Genomic DNA, 22,565 nt, shown 5'->3' with positions numbered 1-22,565 from the left:
GGAAGAAATTCCTTTGTTCTCTATGAAACTTCACTCTATATCTATACTGTGTGACCATGTGGCAGGGACTTCCCTAGGAATTTACGACCTCACTCTGACCACAGCAGTCTGGTTGTAGAAGCAGAGAGCGGGGGATGGTGCTCGCTGTACCCAAAGAGGGCAACGTCATGACAATAGGGATGAATTTGCCTTCACCTTTACGTGCATGGCTGCCAGCCATGGTATATCAGGCTGTATACCACAGGTATGACAAAACAATTATTTTTACTGCTCTAAAACTCTCACAAACTTTTACAGATGCACAATTGAGAGCATCCTGTCGGGCTGTATCACCGCCTGGTACGGCAACTGCGCCTCCCTCAACCGCAGGGCTCTCCAGGAGAGTGGTGCGGTCTGCACAATACATCACCGGGGGCAAACTACCTGCCCTCCAGGACACCTACAGCACCCGATGTCACAGGAAGGCTCCCCCCGCTATCATCCAGAAGGCGAGGTCAGTACAGGTGCATCAAAGCAGGGACTGAAAAATTGCCTCTATCTCAAGGCTATCAGACTGTTAAACAGCCATCAATGACACAGAGAGGCTGCTGCCTACATACAGACTTGAAATCATTGTCTACTCTAACAAATGGATCACTAGCCACTATAATGATGTTTACATATCTTGCATTACTCACCCGATATGTATATACTGTATTTTATACCATCTATTGCATCTTGCCTAGGCCGCTCGGTCATTGCTCATCCATATATTTATATGTACATATTATATGTACTTATTCCATCCCTTACTTAGATTTGTGTGTATTAGGTATTTGTTGTGGAATTGTTAGATATTACTTGTTAGATATTTCTGCACTGTCTGAACTAGAAGCACAAGCATTTTGCTACACTCGCAATAACATCTGCTAACCACGTGACCAATACAATTTGATTTAATATTTCCGTTTTTAATTTGAATAAATGTGCTAAAATTGAAATAAACCTGTTTTTGCTTTGGCAGCATGGGGTATGAGGGAAAAAAACGAGTTATAGGGTAGCAAAATGAGAATAAATGGTCTCAGTCTGGAGCCCTGCCTTAAACTCCTTTCATCCCTGATATGAATTGTGTTCCACCTTAAACACTTTGAAATGCTGTGACAACAAACAGTATCAGTCTAGTGTTGTGATGTACTTGTGTCTGAGCCTCAGATGTGCTGCTTGTAAAACACCTTGTACACCCAGGAGGGTGAGGTGTGGTGGGGGAGGAGAGGGGGGCGCCAGGGGGGGCATACCGTACCTCATCAGACTGGCGGATGTTTTCCAAGGGGATCCACAAGGTGCCCACCATGGTGTCCCAGATTAACCCTTTGTTCCACACCTCCACTGTCAGCCCCAGATCCAGCCTGTTGATCTCACTAGAGAGAGAGAGAGAGAGAGAGAGAGAGAGAGAGAGAAATGAGGAAGCATAACAGAGGGATTGAGAGTGGGAAAGGAGGTATGAGAGAAGATGGCAGGGCAGAGAGAGAGAGATAGAGAAAGAGTATGAGACAACAAGAGACGTGATGAGATGAGGAAATGAAACAATATAACCCACCGATATAACCCATCTCACAAAGAAATTAATTTTACAGCGCCTTCAGAAAGTATTCACACCCCTTGACTTTTTCCATATTTTGTGGTGTTACAGCCTGAACTTAAAATTGATTAAGTTGAGATTTTGTGTCACTAGCCTACACACTATACCCCATAATGTCAAAGTGGAATTAAGTTTTTAGAAATGTTTACAAATTTATTAAAAATGAAAAGCTGAACTGTCTTGAATCAATAAGTATTGCACCCCTTTGTTATGTCAAGCCTGAATAGGTTCAGGAGTAAACATGTGTTTAACGAGTCACATTATAACTTCCATAGACTCACTCTGTGTGCAATAACAGTGTTTAAAATAATTTTTGAATGACTATCTCATCTCTTTACCACACATCCAATTATCTGTAAGGTCCCTCAGTCGAGCAGTGAATTTCAAACACAGATTCATCCACAAAGGACAGGGAGGTTTTCCAATGCTTCGTAAAGAAGGGCGCCTATTTATAGATGGGAGGGAAAAAAGCAGACATTGAATATGCCTTTGGGCATGGTGAAGTTATTAATTACACTTTGGATGGTGTATCAACACACCCAGTCACTGCATGAATGAATGAATGAAATGAAATGAATATATGAATGAATGACATTTTATTTTTGTGTCAAATCGCCAGTGTGCATCGCATAAAAAATGAAATAAAAAAATACATAAAAATCAATACATAATAATAAACAAGGTTATCCAAACAATAATTATATCCATAGAGCAGGTACAGGTTAGTCGAGGTAATTTGTACATGTAGGTAGGGGTGACTGTGCAGAGATAATAAACAGCAAGTAGCAGCAGTGTAAAAAGAAAGGGTGGCCAGTTGATGAATAATTCTGTAGTCTTATGGCTTGGGGGTAGAAGTTGTTAAGGAGCCTTTTCGTCCTAGACTTGGCGTTCCGGTACCATGGCTTGGGGGTAGAAGTGGCCTACCGTGCGGAAGCAGAGAAAACAGTCTATCACTTGGGTGACTGGAGTCTCTGACCATTTTTGGGGCTTTCCTCTTCCTGGATGGCAGGAAGCTTGGCCCCAGTGATGTACTGGTCCGTACACACTACCCTCTGATCAATTGCCATACCAGGCGGTGAAGCAACCTGTCAAGATGCTCTCGATGGTGCAGCTATAGAACTTTTGGAGGATCTGAGGATCCATGCCAAATCTTTTCAGTCTCCTGAGCGGAAAAGGTGTTGTTGTGACCTTTTCACGACTGTCTTGGTGTGTTTGGACCATGATAGTTCATTGGTGATGTGGACACCAAGGAACTTGAAACTCTCAACCCGCTCCACTACAGCCCCGTCGATATTAATGGGGGCCTGTTCAGCCCGCCTTTTCCTGTAGTTCATGATCAGCTTCCTTGACTTGCTCACATTGAGGGAGAGGTTGTTGTGAGAGACAGAATCTAAAACAAAAATCCAGAAAATCACATTGTATGATTTTTAAGGAATTAATTTGCATTTTATTGCATGACATAAGTATTTGATACATCAGAAAAGCAGAACTTAATATTTGGTACAGAAACCTTTGCAATTACAGAGATCATATGTTTCCTGTAGTTCTTGACCAGGTTTGCACACACTGCAGCAGGGATTTTGGCCCACTCCTCCATACAGACCTTCTCCAGATCCTTCAGGTTTCGGGGCTGTCGCTGGGCAATACGGACCTTCAGCTCCCTCAAAAGATTTTCTATTGGGTTCAGTTCTGGAGACTGGCTAGGCCACTCCAGGACCTTGAGATGCTTCTTACGGAGCCACTCCTTATTTGCCATGGCTGTGTGTTTCATGCTGGAAGACCCAGCCACGACCCATCTTCAATGCTCTTACTGAGGGAAGGAGGTTGTTGGCCAAGATCTCGCGATACATGGCCTCATCCATCCTCCCCTCAATACGGTGCAGTCGTCCTGTCCCCTTTGCAGAAAAGCATCCCCAAAGAATGATGTTTCCACCTCCATGCGGTTAGGATGGTGTTCTTGGGGTTGTACTCATCCTTCTTCTTCCTCCAAACACGGCGAGTGGAGTTTAGACCAAAAAGCTCTATTTTTGTCTCATCAGACCACATGACCGTCTCCCATTCCTCCTCTGGATCATCCAGATATCATTGGCAAACTTCAGACGGGCCTGGACATGCGCTGGCTTGAGCAGAGGGACCTTGCGTGCGCTGCAGAATTTTAATCCATGACGGCGTAGTGTGTTACTAATGGTTTTCTTTGAAACTGTGGTCCCAGCTCTCTTCAGGTCATTGACCAGGTCCTGCCGTGTAGTTCTGGGCTGATCCCTCACCTTCCTCATGATCATTGATGCCCCACGAGGTGAGATCTTGCATGGAGCCCCAGACCGAGGGTGATTGACCGTCATCTTGAACTTCTTCCATTTTTTTTATAATTGTGCCAACAGTTGTTGCCTTCTCACCAAGCTGCTTGCCTATTGTCCTGTAGCCCATCCCAGCCTTGTGCAGGTCTACAATTTTATCCCTGATGTCCTTACACAGCTCCCTGGTCTTGGCCATTGTGGAGAGGTTGGAGTCTGTTTGATTGAGTGTGTGGACAGGTGTCTTTTATACAGGTAACAAGTTCAAACAGGTGCAGTTAATACAGGCAATGAGTGGAGAACAGGAAGGCTTCTTAAAGAAAGACTAACAGGTCTGTGAGAGCCGTAATTCTTACTGGTTGGTTGGTGATCAAATACTTATGTCATGCAATAAAATGCTAATTAATTACTTAAAAATCCTACAATGTGATTTTCTGGATTTTTGTTTTAGATTCCGTCTCTCACAGTTGAAGTGTACCTATGATAAAAATTACAGACCTCTACGTGCTTTGTAAGTAGGAAAACCTGCAAAATCGGCAGTGTATCAAATACTTGTTCTCACCACTGTACATACATGCATTAATACATACATAAATAAATAACATATACAGATAAACAAATACAGAAAAATGAAACATAAGGCATTTGAACCCAGTCTGGCACAAATAGAAGATTAGTGTGGGAAACAAGCCTATACACAATCTAAGCTAAATATTTGTATAATTTAATTATTAGGTAGCCCTTTTTTTTTTATTCCAGGCTTTATCTAAATATTATGCAAACGGAAATGCACAATGGACAAAAAAACATTTCAGTTTCTCTTCATCGCTCAGCCACATAATGCCAGAGTATATCTGGTGTGCTTTCTGGAATAAGAGCAAGCGTATATCGTGGTAGAAAGAGCAATAGAGGATACAATTAGCTTCATTCACTATTTCTTTGAGATACAGGCACTCAGTTGCCAGAGAGGAAGAAAATCGCTCAGGGATTTCACCATGAGGTCAATGGTGACATTGAAACAGTTACAGAGTTTTATGGCTGTGATAGGAGAAAACTGAGGATGGATCAACATTGTAGTTACTCCACAAGAGTGAACAGAAGGAATCCCGTACAGAACATGCATCATGTTTGCAATAATGGCATTAAAGTAAAACTGCAAAAAAAATGGAAAAGAAATTCACTTTATGTCGTGAATACTGTTGCAGATTGAATCGGAGGCCACGTGACCACTTAGGGGACGCACAGCCCACTCACAGCAGTGGGAGAGCAGGAGATCCCAGCTCAATGCACTACACATGTACGGCTCCGACTTAACTCGAATAAAGAAGGATTTATGTTTTAAAGAACAGTTATTTTCTTTAGTATTTCTTAGACAAGAAGATACACCAAATACAAAGCATTATGTTTGGGGCAAATATTGTACAATAAAGGTGTGCAAATGTAAAGGACGTTGCACTGGTTGCTTAGCGAGTACATCTCTGCCTTGCTAGCACACATTACCGCCCTCCTGAGGTGTCTTAACAGTTGGCGCCGCGCAAAAAGCTAGCTATTCGCTGGAGCAAGTGGGGACACTTCAGGCTGAGGAGTAGGTTTCACACATCCCCATGTGCTACACAAACCTATTAGAGACTTACCCAGAAATACTCAAATCAAATTGTATTGGTCACATACACATATTTAGCAGATGTTATTGCGGGTGTAGCGAAATGCTTGTGTTCCTAGCTCCAACAATGTAGTAATATCTAACAATTCATAACAATACATGCAAATCTAAAAGTTAAATAATGGAATTAAGAAATATATAAATATTAAGACGAGCCATGTTGGAGTGGCATTGACTAAAAATACAGTAGAATAGAACACAGTATATACATATGATATACAAATGAGTATGATATACAAATAAGTAAAGCAGTATGTAAATATTATTTAAAGTGACTAGTGTTTCATTATTAAACTGACCAGTGATTCCATGTCTATGAATATACTATAGGGCAGCAGCCTCTAATACGCAGGGTTAAATAAACTGGGTGGTAGCCAGCCAGGAATGGCTATTTAACAGTTTGATGGCCTTGAGATAGAAGCTGTTTTTTAGTCTCTCGGCCCCGGCTTTGATGCATTTGTACTGACCTCGCCTTCTGGATGATAGTGAGGTGAACAACCCATGGCTCGTGTGGCTGATGTCTTTTTGGCCTTCCTGTGACATTGGGTGCTGTAGGTGTCCTGGAGGGCAGGCAGTGTGCCTGCGGTGATGCGTTGGACAGACCACTCCACCCTCTGGAGAGCCCTGCGGTTGCAGGCAGTGCAGTTGCCATACCAGGCGGTGATACAGCCCAACAGGATGCTCTCAATTGTGCATCTGTAAAAGTTTGTGAGGGTCTTAGGGGCCAAGCCTAATTTCTTCAGCCTCCTGAGGTTGAAGAATGGCTCCTGCGCCTTCTTCACCACACTGTCTGTGTGGGTGGACCATTTCAGATCGTCAGTGATGTGTACGCCGAAATTTAATGTGTATGCTGAGGAACTTGAAGCTTTCCACCTTCTCCACTGTGGTCCTGTCAATATGGATAGAAGCGTGCTCCCTCTGCTTTTTCCGGAAGTCCACGATCAACTCCTTCATTTTGTTGACGTTGAGGGAGAGGTTACTTTCCTGGCACCACTTCACCAGGGATCTCACCTCCTCCCTGTAGGCTGTCTCGTCCTTGTTGGTAAGCAGGTCTACTATGGTTGTGTCGACAGAAAACCTGATGATTGAGTTGGAGGCATGTGTGGCCACCTAGTCATGGGTGAACAGGGAATACAGGAGGGGGCTGAGTACACACCATCAGGAAGTCCAGGACCCAGTTGTACAGGGCGGGGTTCAGACCCAGGGCCCCAAGCTTGGCATTGAGCTCGGAGGGTACTATGGTGTTGAAGTCTCAGCTATAGTAAATTAACATTTTTCTTACATAGCTATTCCTCTTGTCCAGGTGGGATAGGGCAGTGTGCAGTGCAATGGCAATTGCATCGTCTGTGGATCTATTGGGGCGGTAAGCAGATTGTAGTGGGTCTAGGGTGTCAGGTGAGGTAGATGTGATATGATCCTTAACTAGCATCTCAAAGCTCTTCATGGTGACAGAAGTGAGTGCTACTGGGCGATAGTCATTTAGTTCAGTTACCTTTGCTTTCTTGGGTACAGGAACAATGGTGGACATCTTGAAGCAAGTGGGGACAGCAGACTGGGATAGGGAGAGATTGAATATGTCCGTAAACACTCTAGCCAGCGGGTCTGTGCATGTTCTGAAGACGCGGCTGGGGATGCAGTCTGGGCTGGCAGCCTTGCATGGGTTAACACGCTTACATTTCTTACTCCTGTCAGCCACGGAGAAGGAGAGTCCACAGTCCTTTGGAGTGGGCCGCATCGATGTCACTGTGTTATCCTCAAAGCGGGCAAAGAAGGTGTTTAGTTTGTTTGGGAGCAAGACGTCGCTGTGTGCGACGTGGCTGGTTTTTCCTTTGTAATCTGCGATTGTCTGCCACATACGTCTCGTGTCTGAGCCGTTGAATTGAGACTCCACTTTGTCTCTGTACTGACGTTTTGCCTGTTTGATTGCCTTACGGAGGGAATAACTACACTGTTTGTATTCAACTATATTCCCAATCACCTTGCCAAGTCACCTTGCCAACTCAGTCACTGTGTCCGTGTATACATCAATGTTGTTATCCGAGGCTACCCAGAACATATCCCAGTTCGAGTAATAAAAATCAATCTTGAAGCGTTGAATAGACCTTAGCACGGGTACTTCCTGTTTGAGTTTCTGCCTATAGGAGGGGAGGAGCAAAATAGAATCATGATCTGATTTGCCGAAGGGAGGGCAGGGGAGGGCCTTGTAGACATCCTGGAAGAAATAATAGCAGTGGTCGATTGTTTTCCCGAGTACTACAGTCAATGTGTTGGTAGAACTTCGGGAACGTTTTCCTCAAATTTGCTTTGTTAAATTCCCCAGTTACAATAAATGCGGCCTCAGGATATGTGGTTTCCAGTTTGCATAAAGTCCAGTGTAGTTCCTTGAGAGCCGTCATGGTATCGGCTTGAGGGGGAATATACACGGCTGTGACTATAACCGAAGATAATTCTCTTGGGAGGTTTATGCGGTCGACATTTGATTGTGAGGTATTCTAGGTTGGGTGAACAAAAGGACTTGAATTACTGTACGTTATCACAATCACACCATGAGTTGTTAATCATGAAACATACACTACCGCTCTTCTTCTTCCCGGAGAGTTCTTTATTCCTGTCTGCGCAATGTACTGTGAACCCAGCTGGCTGTACAGACGTGGACAGTATATCCGGAGAGAGCCATGATTCTGTGAAAAAGAAGCGATGAAGCGATGGATGGTGAGCCCTCCTGAGTTGGACTAGTAATCTGTAATCGCTACCAAAGGGGATTTTAATTTTTTTTTTATGTATTGACTCAGGGGGTTGAATACTTATCTAATCAAGATATATTAGTGTTTCATTTTTACTTTTTTATTTTTTACAAATGTTAGAATTTTTCTTGACATTACAGAGTATTTTGGGTAGATTGTTGACAATGACAATTAAATCCATTTTAATCCCACTTTGTAAGTCAAGGGGTGTGAATACTTTCTGAAGGCACTGTATATGCCATGAGAGCAACCAGCTATAATCCAATAGAACGGAGAGACAATATGATTCATCCTGTGGTGGATGTGAGTCACTGAGACACAGAGAGCTGTCTGAAGGGAAAAGGTGAGGTCAATAAGGCAGAGTGGAGGAGACCAGTATTATTTCATACAAGGAAAAACTATGTGAATTCTAGCAGGAAGGAAGCGTATAGAGCCGACTGGGTCAGGGAGGGAGGGAGAGAGAGACAGAGAGAGAGAGGGGTAAGATGAGGACTAAAGACAAAGAGGAGGAGAGCCAAGGAAGATGAGGAGGAAAATGAGAAGAAAGAAGGATAAAAGGAAGAAGAAGACTCACAACATGAAGTCCTGCTCCCAGCATGGCTGGGCACCACGCACAGTGATGGTGGTGCTCTTGACGTTCTGCACTTTCAGTGTCACGTAGGTGTTAAATTTCTCTGTGGAACATCAAGGAATATCAGTCTTATTGTAAAACAAACCAGTGTTTCTAAGACTTTTAATGCTAAGTCAAACATGTCTTGACTCACCTTGGGCCCCATCGAGTTTGGCTTTCTTCACTGCAAAACAGACCGAGAGAAACAAAGCATGAGCCATACCGTAATGTGTTAAACAAAATGAGATCAATGGGTCAATCAATCTAGAAATTCAGGTTTCTAAAAACAAACCTATTAATAACCCACATCTCTCTGGACTGAAAAGGTTTTCTGCATAAGACAGCGTCACTTTGTGATTTAGATTTGTATTTATAATTTTTTCATGTCTTTTTCATTTTTAACTAGGCAAGTCAGTTAAGAACAACTTCTGATTTACAATGACGGCCTACCCTGGCCTAGCCCTAATCCGGACGACGCTGGGCCAACTGTGCACCGTCCTATGGGACTCCCAATCACGGCCGGTTGTAATACAGCCTGGAATCGAACTAGGGTCTGTAGTGACTCCTCTAGCACTGAGATGCAGTGCCTTAGACCGCTGTGCCACTCGGGAGCCCAATATGCAATATGCATATAATCAGCATATGCAAATCAGCACATGTGGGGTTTGTGAGTGATTGACAAGACCCTGGCATTTCATAGGAGGAGAAGTGGAATGCACTCCCTCTGATGGCAGAATGCCTGGATCTCAATATCAAAGCCTGCATTAGTCAACAGATGTGGATGGCTCTCAGCATTATGCTCAGGCGAGAGTGGTTCAGAGAGGTGCGTGTGTGCACCAGTGGGGTAGTGTTCTATTTTTTTTATGTGACTGAGGGCAAAACTGTTTTTTAAATGACGTCATCAAAGTTTGTAGCCTAGCGAATAGCCAATCATTATAGAATAAACATAACATGCATCCTCCAATTGCAACGTCTGCCTATGCCCAGACATGGACTATTCTGCTTTAGCTAACCATCTTAAAATCTTGTTAGAAATAAGGAGGTGTTTTTGGTGTAACAGTAACGTTATAGGCCTACTATGCTATGCTATTATATTTGGTTCTATTATTTAAAATACTAATGAATCTTTATGTGATCTTGCGAGACATCGATTCACCTTTGATCTAACTTTACTAAACTAGCACCATTGTGAGAAGTGATAATCTTCTATTTGTAATAATAATAATAATAAGTGATGAGTAGGCCTATTAAGCGTAGGCAACAGATCTTGATGAGATGTCGAAGCGATTGGAGAGTCATTCGGGGTGCTGAAAGGACAGCGCCAGGATCATGCAATGACGTTGAACAAATGTGTGGTGCTGAAGGACAGCTTAAGGATAGCTCTGCCGTTCGGTCAGTTCAGGAACAAACAACAATAATTTGAGGTGGACGTATAGCCTAATAGACATACGACTATGTGGTACAGCTAGCTATTTGTAGGCTATAGCCTAATGTAAATACAAATACATATATCTTAGTATCATTGCACTGTTTGTGAGGACAGCTTTATTGCTGTAGCTAACACTCTGTATTGTAAATAAACTTTTATTTGATTAGCTTGAACACATGGCTACAATATACCCCATTACAGAATAAAAGAAAACAGAGAGGTGAACTATTAATTCATATCATTTATTAGCATAGCTTAAACATGCTACCAAATCAACTGACAAAGTAGTGAACCTAATTACTGCAAAGAATTGAAGGAAGTATTAAAACAGCCATAAAATCAAGTTTTGGTGTGGTGTATTCGTGCATCTCAATAAACTACAACCTAAATGCATTATTACCTCCAACTTGGCCTATTTCACATTTCCAATTTCCTACCCTGACATACCAAGTTAGAACAAGCCTGGCGTCTCAACCAATAGCCAATGTAGGCTAAATATCCCAACTAGGGCTACAGCAACTTCAAGAGAGGGTCAGTCTCCTTGGGCTTTTAGGTGGACACTCTAGTTTGGCTGTCCTCGGCAGAACAGTGTCACCGTAGCCAAGTGGTCACATATCGTTCTGGGTTCCACTTTGCAAGAGTGGGTTCGGGGAGTTTTATGAACATCAAGGCAGACGCACAGAGAATTTATTTTCAACATTCTGATTTGCCAAAGTGATCAAGCCTCCGACAAGTCTTCGCAGTGCACACATGTAGCTTATAGTTCATCATCATTCTCGCCACTGCCAGACAGAAGACAGAAGAAACCATAATTTACCTACCTCTAGGCTGCTATACATATTTATTTGGTTTGTCATTCTATCGCTTTATCTTGGCCAGGTCGCAGTTGTAAATGAGAACTTGTTCTCAACTAGCCTACCTGGTTAAATAAAGGTGAAATAAAAATAAATAAAATAAAAATGGAATTTTAGTGGTAATTAAATATAATTTATTAAAACTTCATCAGAATTAATCTTCCAGAAATAGTTTTACCAGATCCGTGAATTCTCAAATTGAAAGAAGTGAGGGAGCGCCGCTCCTCCTTGCTCCGGCAACACTACACCCCTAGTGTGCACTCACAGGTAGTCACAGGTAGGGTGGAGGGGGCAGTGAGGCCGACAGTGCGGCTGTATGACACAATGGAAGCAGGTCTGTTAAGGCAGGGTTTCCCAAACTCGGTTCTGGAGCCCCCCCTGGTAAGCGTTTTATTTTTTGACCCTGGAACTACACAGCTGATTCAAATAACCAACTGGGGGTGGGGGGGTTAGGAAACCCTGTGTTAAGGTAAAGTTACCACTATCATCTCTTATGGGCTCACTTTAGGCAACCAGGACTTTTTTTAATCACGCACTCTGACGTCAACTGGCCAATTCATTATTAATTCATCCCGCGCCCACCCGCCTGCCCTGCCGATGCCAAGCACCCCCATGTTCAGGGCATTAATATTCAAAGGTTTCCATCTAATCCCCACTGCTCGCCTCCTTTCACTTCATCTCCAAAAGCTGCAGTTAAGAAAAGGAAAAGAAGGAAAGTGGTCCATTTGGAATCCCAGATTTGGCTAAATTAACCTCAAAGGATTTTATCTGAGGGCACAGTGGGACGTGACACTGATGCCCGCAAGCAGCGCAGGTGCGGAGAGTGCTGAATATCTACTAACCCATTTTCTATAATTATGGGTTCAACTGGAGCCCTCTCACCTGTATGAATAATCCATATCATAATTATGAAGCCAATTAAGATTTTAGTTGTAACCGAAAGGTTGCAAGATTGAATCCCCGAGCTGACAAGGTAAAAATCTGTAGTTCTGCCCCTGAACAAGGCAGTTAACCCACTGTTCCTAGGCCGTCATTGAAAATAAGAATTTGTTCTTAACTGACTTGCCTAGTTAAATAAAGGTTTTAAAAAAGCATCATGACAATAGTTGATGTACTTAAAATAGCTCATCGCAACAGAAGCTGAGGATGATGTTTGTCTGATGTCTGATGTCTGAATATCAATCTAACCTGCTAGTGTGCAGGGGAGGAGGAGTTAGACCAGGGATCGTTAACAGGCAGCGCCGTTTTACAAAGTTTTTAGGACATCTGTATTCCCCCACACACACAAAAGATGTGATTGTGGGTCAATGTAATGAAGGTATGAAATTAGTGTTATTTTCAAATACAATCTCTTTTTAGGCTTAGTTGTGGACAATTTGCAGTGTACAAATTATAATTATGTTGCGGACCCCAGACCATTCGCTCTGAGTTAGTTGCCTGAGTTAGAGAATGCACTTAACCAACTTCAGAGCTAAGTCTTTCATGATATAATTACTTAATCTAAAAGCCTACTTTATCCCCTTTGGTGTGATTCCATGGAACACTGCAAAATACAAACAACAAAAGAGACGTTGAACTCCATTGTTATCTCCCCCAGGATTCTACTCAGTCATTCTGCCAGCCTGTTCAGCTGTCTATTCCTCAACACCTCTGCCTCAGCCAACCATGTCCCACCCACCCTCCAACGCAGTGCCTTCCCCATCATTAGCCTTGATTCACTGCCTGTATTTCCCCTTTCTCTCGCCCTCCTTTCTCTCTCTCTCTCACTCCCACTCTCTCCTCCTGCCATGTGGTGTGTGTATATCTTTTTCTTGTGCTCCATTAATCCCTCTGTGCAGCCAAGCGAGGGAGGAGCAGAGCAGAGCCACGCAACACCTCCACCACTAAAAAGAATTGTAGCGAATTGGAGGTTGGGGGGTGGTGGTGGGGAGGGGAGAGGGGTAGGAGAGGGGAACTCACGCAGCTCACAAGCACAATGCTAAAGCATCTTGGCTGTGATGGCAGGAGGGTTTACCAAAAAAAACTAAGCCAACATTTTGTACAAACCCTCAGAAATGTGTCCTCTTCCTTACAACAGCAATTACAGATTCTCTTTGCTCTTTGCAGCAAATAATGCCGTTCTCGGCCTACAGAGGAGCGCCAAGGTATTATTGCCTGAGATTTTCCAATCAAAAGCTTACAAGCACCTCACACTTCAGAGCAGTTGTATTTGTACCAAGAGCAAGCAATAGCAATATAATTCAAACCTGTAACCAGCAGGAATTCTATAATGTTGGAGGAATTCTCAGTTATGAAGAAACAGAAGGAGGAGCTAGAAAATAAAAATGATCTGAAAGGCAGGAATGAGACAACATAATGTATTAATCCCACCATATCATCTTATTCTATCTAACTGAAGGGGAAATTAAGTCACCCACTCACCCCATACTCAGGGGAGTATAGTGAAAATAATCTGGATTATAACGTGATAATAGTAAGCATAATCAAAGGTCAAGGCTGTATAATTTAACAGGATCCAATTAAATGCGCCCTTATGAAGAATAAGGGCACATCATTTATTTTTTAAAAACATTGAATCCACAGAAATGGAAAAATGAAATTAAAGCCAAGGGCTTGCATCTCTTTCAAAGAGAAGCCTGGTTATTGCCTTCTCCGTGTCAAGATACAGGCATCATGTATTCAGAACGTAAACAGAGCATGAGATAATGTAATATTGTGTCTGATTATATGGAACTGAACAGGCCTCTCCTGGCGCAAGATAATTATCCTTGCATTGGATTACAGCATTATTCATGCTAGCTGTGCCACTGAACACATTCAATGCTGGGGAATACACTGAGAGCTTCAGTGGATGTTCATGTGGGAAGAAGAAATTACTGAGGGTTTCTCAACTAAAAACAAGCCCATTACAGCAAGGAAGTGTGTGTACTGTTTGACATGGTAATGTGACTCTAGGCACAATGCAGCTAGGAATCTACTCTCTCCCAGAGCACTGAGCAAGCCTCTTCCTTATCACTAATGATCTGAAGATATGCAAATAGACCTACAGTGCCTCCAGAAAGTATTCATACCCCTTGACATACTCCACATTTTGATGTGTTACAGCCTGAATTCAAAATTAATTATGTATTTTTTTTCACAAAAACATGTTTTTAGATTTTTAAAAAATGAAATAGGACTACAGCAATATCTAATTTACATAGGTATTCACACCCCTGAATCGATACTTTGTAGAAGCATCTTTGGCAGCGATTAGAACTGTGAGTCTTTCAAGGTACAGTACCAGTCAAACGTTTGAACACACCGAATCATTTGAAGGTTTTTCTTTATTTTTATTATTTTCTACATTGTAGAATAATAGTAAAGACATCAAAACTATGAAATAACACATATGGAATCATGTAGTAACCAAAAAAGTGTTAAACCAATCCAAAAGCCTTGATAACAGCTTTGCACAGGCTTGGCATTCTCTCAACCAGCTTCATGAGGTAGTCACCTGGAATGCATTTCCATTAACAGGTGTGCCTTGTTAAAAGTTCATTTGTGGAATTTCTTTCCTTCTTAATGCGTTTGAGCCAATCAGTTGTATTGTGACAAGGTAAGGATGGTACAGTGCATTGCAAAAGTATCCGAGGACACACTGAAAAGGAATGAGATGGATTGAGGAATGCACCAGGGAGTTCTGTGTGTATTCGGCCCAAGCTAGATAGCGACTCCACTTTTGTGGTTGGTGGGTGCAGTGTTGGCGAAGGTACTTCCCCATTTCCATTTCTGCCCGTTGGTTTGGGGATGGTATCCAGAGGATAGGCTGATGTCCCCGATTCGAAACGATATCTTCCGGGATCCCATACAGACAAACACCTGTTGGAAAATGCACTTGGCAATTTCCATGGCATTAGGTAGATGCGGAAGGGTGATGAGTTGGCACATCTTGGAGAACCGGTCCACTACAACTAAAATAGTAATGAAGCCCGAAGAGTCCAGCAGATCCATGAGGAAATCCATGGCGATACGGGACTATGGCCTGTGTGGTGTAGGTAAAGGCTTGAGCTTACCGGTAGGTAGTTGGCGAGGGCTCTTTGCCCAAGCACAGACGGGACAGGAAAGAACATAATCCTGGACGTCAGCTGATGACCACCAGAACTTGCGCAGTAGCTCCGTGGTCCGGGTGATTCTGGGATGCCCAGAACGCAGCGAGGTATGGCAGCATAGCATTAGTTAGGTCTTGCCTGCAGGGGTTCCTGGAGGTGCTGGGTCGTGGCGTAGAGCCTCTTGGATGGCTGCTTGGATTTCCCACTGTATGGGTCCCACGACACAAGATGGCGGCAGGATGGGCTCGGGAGCTGGGTTAGAGAAAGAGGCGTCAAATAGATGGGATAAGGAATCAGCCTTCACATTTTTCTTGCAGGGCAGGTAGGTGACTATGAAGTTGAATCAGGTGAAGAAGAGTGCCCAGCGAGCCTGTCTGGGGTTGAGCCTCTTAGCACTTCTTAAGTACTCCAAATTGCGGTGGTCGGTAAGAACAAGGAATGGGTGATGAGCTCCCTCTAACCAGCAGCACCACTCATCGATAGCCAGCTTAATGCCGAGCTCTCGGTTCCCGACATTATAGTTCCTCTCAGCAGGTGACAGTTTCTTGGAAAAGAAGCCACATGGGTGTAATTTGGGAGGTGTCCCGACCCGCTGAGAGAGAACTGCTCCCACGCCAACCTCGGATGCATCCACCTCCAGAACAAAAAGAAGGGTAGAATCTGGCTGCCTAAGGATGGGTGCAGAGGTGAAGAGGCATTTGAAGGTCTCAAATGCAGTAAGGGCAGTGTCGATCCTTTAGGTGTGTTGGGTCATTGTCTTGTTAACAACCCAATTGAGATGGTTTGGGAAGAGTTGGACCGCAGAGTGAAGAAAAAAAAGTGCTCAGCATATGTGGGAACTCCTTCAAGACTGTTGGAAAAGCATTTCAGGTTTAGCTGGTTAAGAGAATGCCAAGAGTGTGCAAAGCTGTCATCAAGGCAAAGGGTGGCTACTTTGAAGAATCCAAAATATATTTTGATTTGTTTAACACTTTTTTCATTACTACATGATTCCATGTGTTATTTCACAGTTTATGTTTTCACTATTATTCTGCAATGTAGAAAATAGTAAAAATATTTAAAAAACATTGAATGAGTTGGTGCGTCCTAACTTTTGACTGGTACTGTGAGTCTCTAAGAGCTTTCCACACCTGGATTGTGCAACATTTGCCCATTATTCTTTTATAAAATCTTCAAGTTCTGTCAAATTGGTTGTTGATCATCAGTAAACAATACATTTTCAGTGTTGCCATAGATTTTCAAGTAGATATACAGTTGATGTCGGAAGTTTACTTACACTTAGGTTGGAATCATTAAAACTTGTTTTTCAACCACTCCACAAATTTCTTGTTAACAAACTATAGTTTTGGCAAGTCAGTTAGGGCATCTACTTTCTGCATGACACATAATTTTTCCAACAATTGTTTACAGACAGATTATTTCTCTTATAATTCACTGTATCACAATTCCAGTGGGTCAGAAGTTTACATACACTAAGTTGACTGTGCCCTTAAACTGCTTGGAAAATTCCAGAAAATGATGTCATGGCTTTAGAAACTTCTGATAGGCTAATTGACATAATTTGAGGCAATTGGAGGTGTACATGTGGGTGTATTTCAAGGCCTACCTTCAAACTCAGTGCCACTTTGCTTGACATCATGAGAACATCAAAAGAAATCAGCCAAGACTTCAGAAAATATATTGGAAACCTCCACAAGTCTGGTTCATCCTTGGGAGCAATTTCCAAATGCCTGAAGGTACCACGTTCATCTGTATAAACAATAGTATGCAAGTATAAACATCATGGGATCACGTAGAAGTCATACCACTCAGGAAGAAGATGTGTTCTGTCTCTTAAAGATAAACGTACTTTGGTGCGAAAAGTGCAAATCACTCCCAGAACAACAGCAAAGGACCTTGTGAAGATGCTGGAGGAAACGGGTACAAAAGTATCTATATCCACAGTAAAACAAGTCCTATGTCGATATAACCTGAAAGGCCGCTCAGCAAGGTTTGCAACTGGACATGGGGACAAAGATCATACTTTTTGGAGAAATGTCCTCTGGTCTGATGAAACAAAAATCAAACTGTTTGACCATAATGACCATCATTATGTTTGGAGGATAAAGGAGGAGGCTTGCAAGCTGTAGAACACCATCCCAACCGTGAAGTACGGGGGTGGTAGCATCATGTTGTGGAGGTGCTTTGCTGCAGGAGGGACTGGTGCACTTCACAAAATAGATGACTTCATGAGGGATGAAAATTGTGTGGATATATTGAAGCAACATCTCGAGACATCAGTCAGGAAGTTAAAGCTTGATCGCAAATGGGTCTTCCAAATGGACAATGACCCCAAGCATACTTCCAAAGTCGTGGCAAAATGGCTTAAAGACAACAACGTCAAGGTATTGGAGTGGCCATCACAAAGCCCTGACCTCAATCTTATAGAAAATGTGTGGGCAGAACTGAAAATTCATGTGCGTGCAAGGAGGCCTACAAACCTGACTCAGTTACACCAGCTCTGTCAGAAGGAATGGGACAAAATTCATCCAACTTACTGTGGGAAGCTTGTGGAAGTCTACCTGAAACGTTTGACCCAAGTTAAACAATTTAAAGGCAATGCTACCAAATACTAATTGAGTGTATGTACACTTCTGACCCACTGGGAATGTGATGAAAGAAATAAAAGCTGAAATAAATAATTATCTCTACTATTATTGACATTTCACATTCTTAAAATAAAGTGGTGATCCTACCTGACCTAACTCAGGGAATTTTTACTGAGTTTAAATGTATTTGGCTAAGGTGTAAGTAAACTTCCGACTTCAACTGTAAGTCAAAGTGTAACTCAGCCACTCAGGAACATTCACTGACTTCTTGGTAAGCAACTTGAGTGTAGATTTGGTGTTGTGTTTTAGGTTATTGTCCTGCTGGAAGGTGAATTCATCTCCCAGTGTCTGGTGCAAAGCAGACTGAACCAGGTGTTCCTCTAGGATTTTGCCAGTGGTTAGCTCCATTCCATTAATTTTTTTCCTGAAAAACTCCCCAGTACTAAACAATTACAAGCATACACATAACATGATGCAGTCACAACTATGCTTGAAAATATGGAAAGTGGTACTCATTAATGTATTGAATTGGATTTGTCCCAAACATAACACTTTGTATTTAGGTCTTTGCCAAGTATTTTGCAATATTACTTTAGTGCCTTGTTGCAAACAGGATACATGTTTTGGAATATTTGTATTCTTTACAGGCTTCCTTCTTTCGCTCTGTCAATTAGGTTAGTATTGTGGAGTTACTACAATGTTTTTCATCCATCCTCAGTTTTCTCCTATCATATCCATTAAACTCTGTAACTGTTTTAAAGTCACCATTGGGCTCATGGTGAAATCCCTGAGCAGTTTCCTTCCTCTCTGGCAACTGAGTTAGGAAGCACGCCTGTACCTTTGTCGTGACTGGGTCTATTGATACACCATCCAAAGTGTAATGAATAACTTCACCATACTCAAAGGGATATTCAAAGTCTACTTTTTATTTTTACCAATAGGTGCCTTTCTTTGAAAACCTCCCTGATCTTTGTGGTTGAATCTGTTTTTGAAATGGACTGCTCAACTGAGGCCCCTTACAGATAATTGTATGTGTGAGGTGCATGCAGAGATGAGGTAGTCGTTCAAAAATATTTTACAACACTATTATTGCATACAGAGTCCATGGAAGTTATGTGACTTGTTAAGCACATTTAGGCTTGCCATAACAAAGGGATGTAATACTTATAGACTCAAGACATTTCAGCTTTTATTTATTTAATTAATTTGTAAAAAACATTAGAATAAAATAATACTAATTCCACTGACATTATGGGGTATTGTGTGTAGGCCAGTGAGACACAAAATCTGAGTGTCATCCATTTTAAATTCAGTCTGTAGGACAACACAATTTAGAAAAAGTCAGGGGGTGTGAATACTTTCTTAAAGCACTGCATAGGCCGAGTTATAATCATGCATTTACAAGAAATGGTAACAGTGGAGACGCTTCCTCTCTCCTGGGTTTTTGTCGCTGCCATATCTACATGTGTTAAAGACCTAGAAATGTCCATGTGAAGTCTCTCAAGCTCACTGTGGCAACTGGATGTTAACCAAAAAGAACCACTAACATAGCTGTACACTCAATGCTAATGGGAAAGCACCCAAATGCCAGGGAATAGAGGGTTGCTATGCCAACAAAGCTTGAGGATATTGAGGGTACATCTGGGGATCGGTCTCAATCCTGACATCTGTGCAATCAGCTTGTTTATACAACTACGGTGCCAAGAACATATCCTGTCACAAACACTTTGGAGTGGGCGGTTTGGGTTGGAGGGTGGCATGTCGCTCTACCTCTACATATAGTACCTTGATATGTGACAATAACATAGAACTGCCCTAATCTATAACAGGCAGGCTACTAACAAATTAAAATAGACAAGTTACAAAGGGAGCAAAAAGGGTCAAAAGGATTCACAAAACTGCTGATATTCAAACAACCTGACCCAAAAACAGACTTGTCACCAGGCTGCTCGTTATGGCGCACACCTGTCACCATCGGTTCACGCATCAGCGCATAATGACAATCACCTGGACTCCATCACCTCCTCGATTACCCTCACCTCCTTGATTGCCCTATATATGTCACTGCCTTTGGTTCCTTCCCCAAGCGTCATTGTTTCATGTCTGTGTGCTGTTAGTGTGTCTTGTTTTGTACTATGTTCTGTTTATTTTAATAAAATACTCACTCCCTGAACTTGCTTCCAGACTCTCAGCGTTACAAGACTATTCCAAATGTGCTCTGATGTCAGTTAAACATCTAGTTTTGGTTGAAATTTGGTTGAATTGTCAACTAACATGAATTCAACATGAAATCAACAAAATATTTCACCATGACATTGAATTTAAGTTAAAAGTTGGGTGAAGAAAAAGGCAAAATTCCCTTACCTTGATCACTATTTGCAAATCCAATCAGTTTTGCACATTGATTCAACATCAGCACTCTGAATTGTTTTGTTTAAATTAGGTGGAAACAATGTTGATTCAACCAGTTTTTTCCCCGTTGGTTTTGCTGTTTTAAATTTACAAAACATTTGCTTTTGGGTGTTTTGTTTGGAGAGTAACTGGGAGAGTAAATTGCTTAGGGATTCACGCCAATACCACATGGCCCAGGGTAAAATCTCTTGGACACACCTTTATCATCCGCTGAGAAATGTATTTCACACAAACAATCAAATAATTTTAGAAGGGTTATATAGTCAACAACACTGATTCAACATAGTAGGCTAGTGCTAGAGGCAATCTACTGTGGTCACGGCACTGAAAGGCTGCATTCAGCAGATTTCCTTGGAAACTCATGATTTCTCAAGAGGAAGGCTGTCATAAGGAATGCAATCATCATTAGATGACCAAAAGCGACACAGTCCACTGGGCACAAACTGGTTGAATCGGCTTGATTTCAATGTAATTTGTCAACGTATTGTGATGTGGAATCTGTGGAAAATACATGGATTTGCAAAAAGTCATCAACTGTTGTTTTGAGGGCAAAATTCAACAACAGAGTTATGTCATCATGGTAAGCAATGGTAAGCAATTTTCAACATAGACAACCCTTGTTTAGGGTTAGGTTAAAGGGTTAAGGTTAGGTTTAGGGTTAGCTAATAAGGTAAGGGTTAGGGGAATGGTTAGCTAACATACTAAGTAGTTGCAAAGTAGCTAAAAAGGAGTAAGTAGTTGAAAAGTTTTTAATTAGCTGAAATTCTGATGATGAGATTCACCTACCCATCCACCCCGACCAACCACCCTCCTTTCGTTATTGCCTTAAGTAACCCTCTGTCTTATGTAACCATACAAAACGGAATTTATCATACTAATTTTAATGTCTCAGATTACATTTACTATGTTACGTCTAGTCTGAGACCAGGCTGACCATCCAGGGTTTTAATCAAGCCCAGCCATATTTAGCTTTGATATTTGTCTGACTACTGCCAATGAGCTATCGTGAGAATGATTATTGAGAGATCTCATTACTAAATATATATTCACTGTTGCTATCAAAGTCATGGGAAGGTTTAGCAGAGCAAATGAAATGTAACCAAAGTCATCAACAGCTACGGTTTCAATTCAACCCAGGGTTCAACAAAAAATAGACAATATATATAGGCCTAGGGTTTCAAGCTTTGGTTGATGTCAAATGTAATATTCAAGTTAATAATGAATATATTGGATTCACATCCCTATTTCAACCAAAAATTAACCAAGGTTAAAGAATAGTAAATCAGATCAAACTTTATTAAAGTGCATTTAAAGTTTGATTTGATAGGATTTAGTCCTATTCTTTAACTTTAGATATGTTTGGTTCAGAAAAACTGGAATTCATGTCAGACTAAGTCAGTGGTAAAAAATATACATCTCCTTCCAATGTTGATATTTGGTTGCGTTGACAACCAAACACAATTCAACATCACACTATTTACTGTATTGCAAAAGTATGAACTTCTCAACAAGTTAACAAATTCTATGTTGGATTCACGTCTCCAACTAAACCAAAAGTTAAAGAATATTATTAAGCCAGTGTTTCAGATGAAACTACCCAAGCATTAGATACCTCTCATTTAAATGCTGATATTTGGTTGCGTTGTCAACCTAACACAGTTCGATATTACTTTTGTAATACAGTAAATAGCCTATCTTACAAACTAATGTAAGAGTTTTTATTCAACATTAAAATGGGTAACTCATCCATGGCCACATTGAGGTTACTGTAACTATAAAAGTTTTATGTAATCATAGAAAGCGTACATGTTCAAGATAGCATAGAAAAACTGCACAGCGGGAAGCACTCGTTTTAATGTTGGTGTACTAGTAAGACAATTAACCGTAATCAAAAATCTAGTGAGGGGATATGGTAAATAGGACTATCTACTACAAATCAGACATTTTGATACCACAGGCCTAATATGAGGTTTTCGAATTCTGTTCAAATCATAATTTGGTACGGTGAATAGGCTTGTGACAATCAAAGTGTTTATGATGACATTGGTAGCCTATTACGCTTCTTTATCACTAGAAGACACTCATATAATTAAAAGAATTAGACCAATTAAACAACCATAAAATGTTGGCCACAAAATACAAACCTACTGTCAGTTTATTCAGTTAACAGCCAACTTAAATCACATTTAGTAAAACGCGCTTAATTTAGGAAACCACAATTGATACATTTTATAGCAGAATCAGCTGCAATGAGATTCATTG

The 22,565-nt window shown here is 41.6% G+C and overlaps 1 protein-coding gene across 1 annotated transcript in view; it reads right to left on the bottom strand.

Moving 5' to 3' along the window:
- LOC112260563 (protein unc-13 homolog A-like) overlaps window positions 1-22,565 on the bottom strand; it is a 90,930-nt gene that overhangs the window by 66,899 nt on the left and 1,466 nt on the right. Inside the window, exons 2-4 of the mRNA XM_042303935.1 lie at window positions 9,084-9,113; window positions 8,894-8,993; window positions 1,280-1,397 (exon numbers count right to left, since the gene is read on the bottom strand). Coding sequence (XP_042159869.1) covers window positions 1,280-1,397; window positions 8,894-8,993; window positions 9,084-9,113 — 248 coding nt within the window. The remainder of the gene's footprint in view (window positions 1-1,279; window positions 1,398-8,893; window positions 8,994-9,083; window positions 9,114-22,565) is intronic.

Source organism: Oncorhynchus tshawytscha, linkage group LG01, assembly GCF_018296145.1.
Source record: "Oncorhynchus tshawytscha isolate Ot180627B linkage group LG01, Otsh_v2.0, whole genome shotgun sequence".
Lineage (NCBI taxonomy): Eukaryota > Metazoa > Chordata > Actinopteri > Salmoniformes > Salmonidae > Oncorhynchus > Oncorhynchus tshawytscha.
The sequence above is the reverse complement of the archived record's forward strand: the minus strand, read 5'-3'. Positions and strand labels throughout refer to the sequence as shown.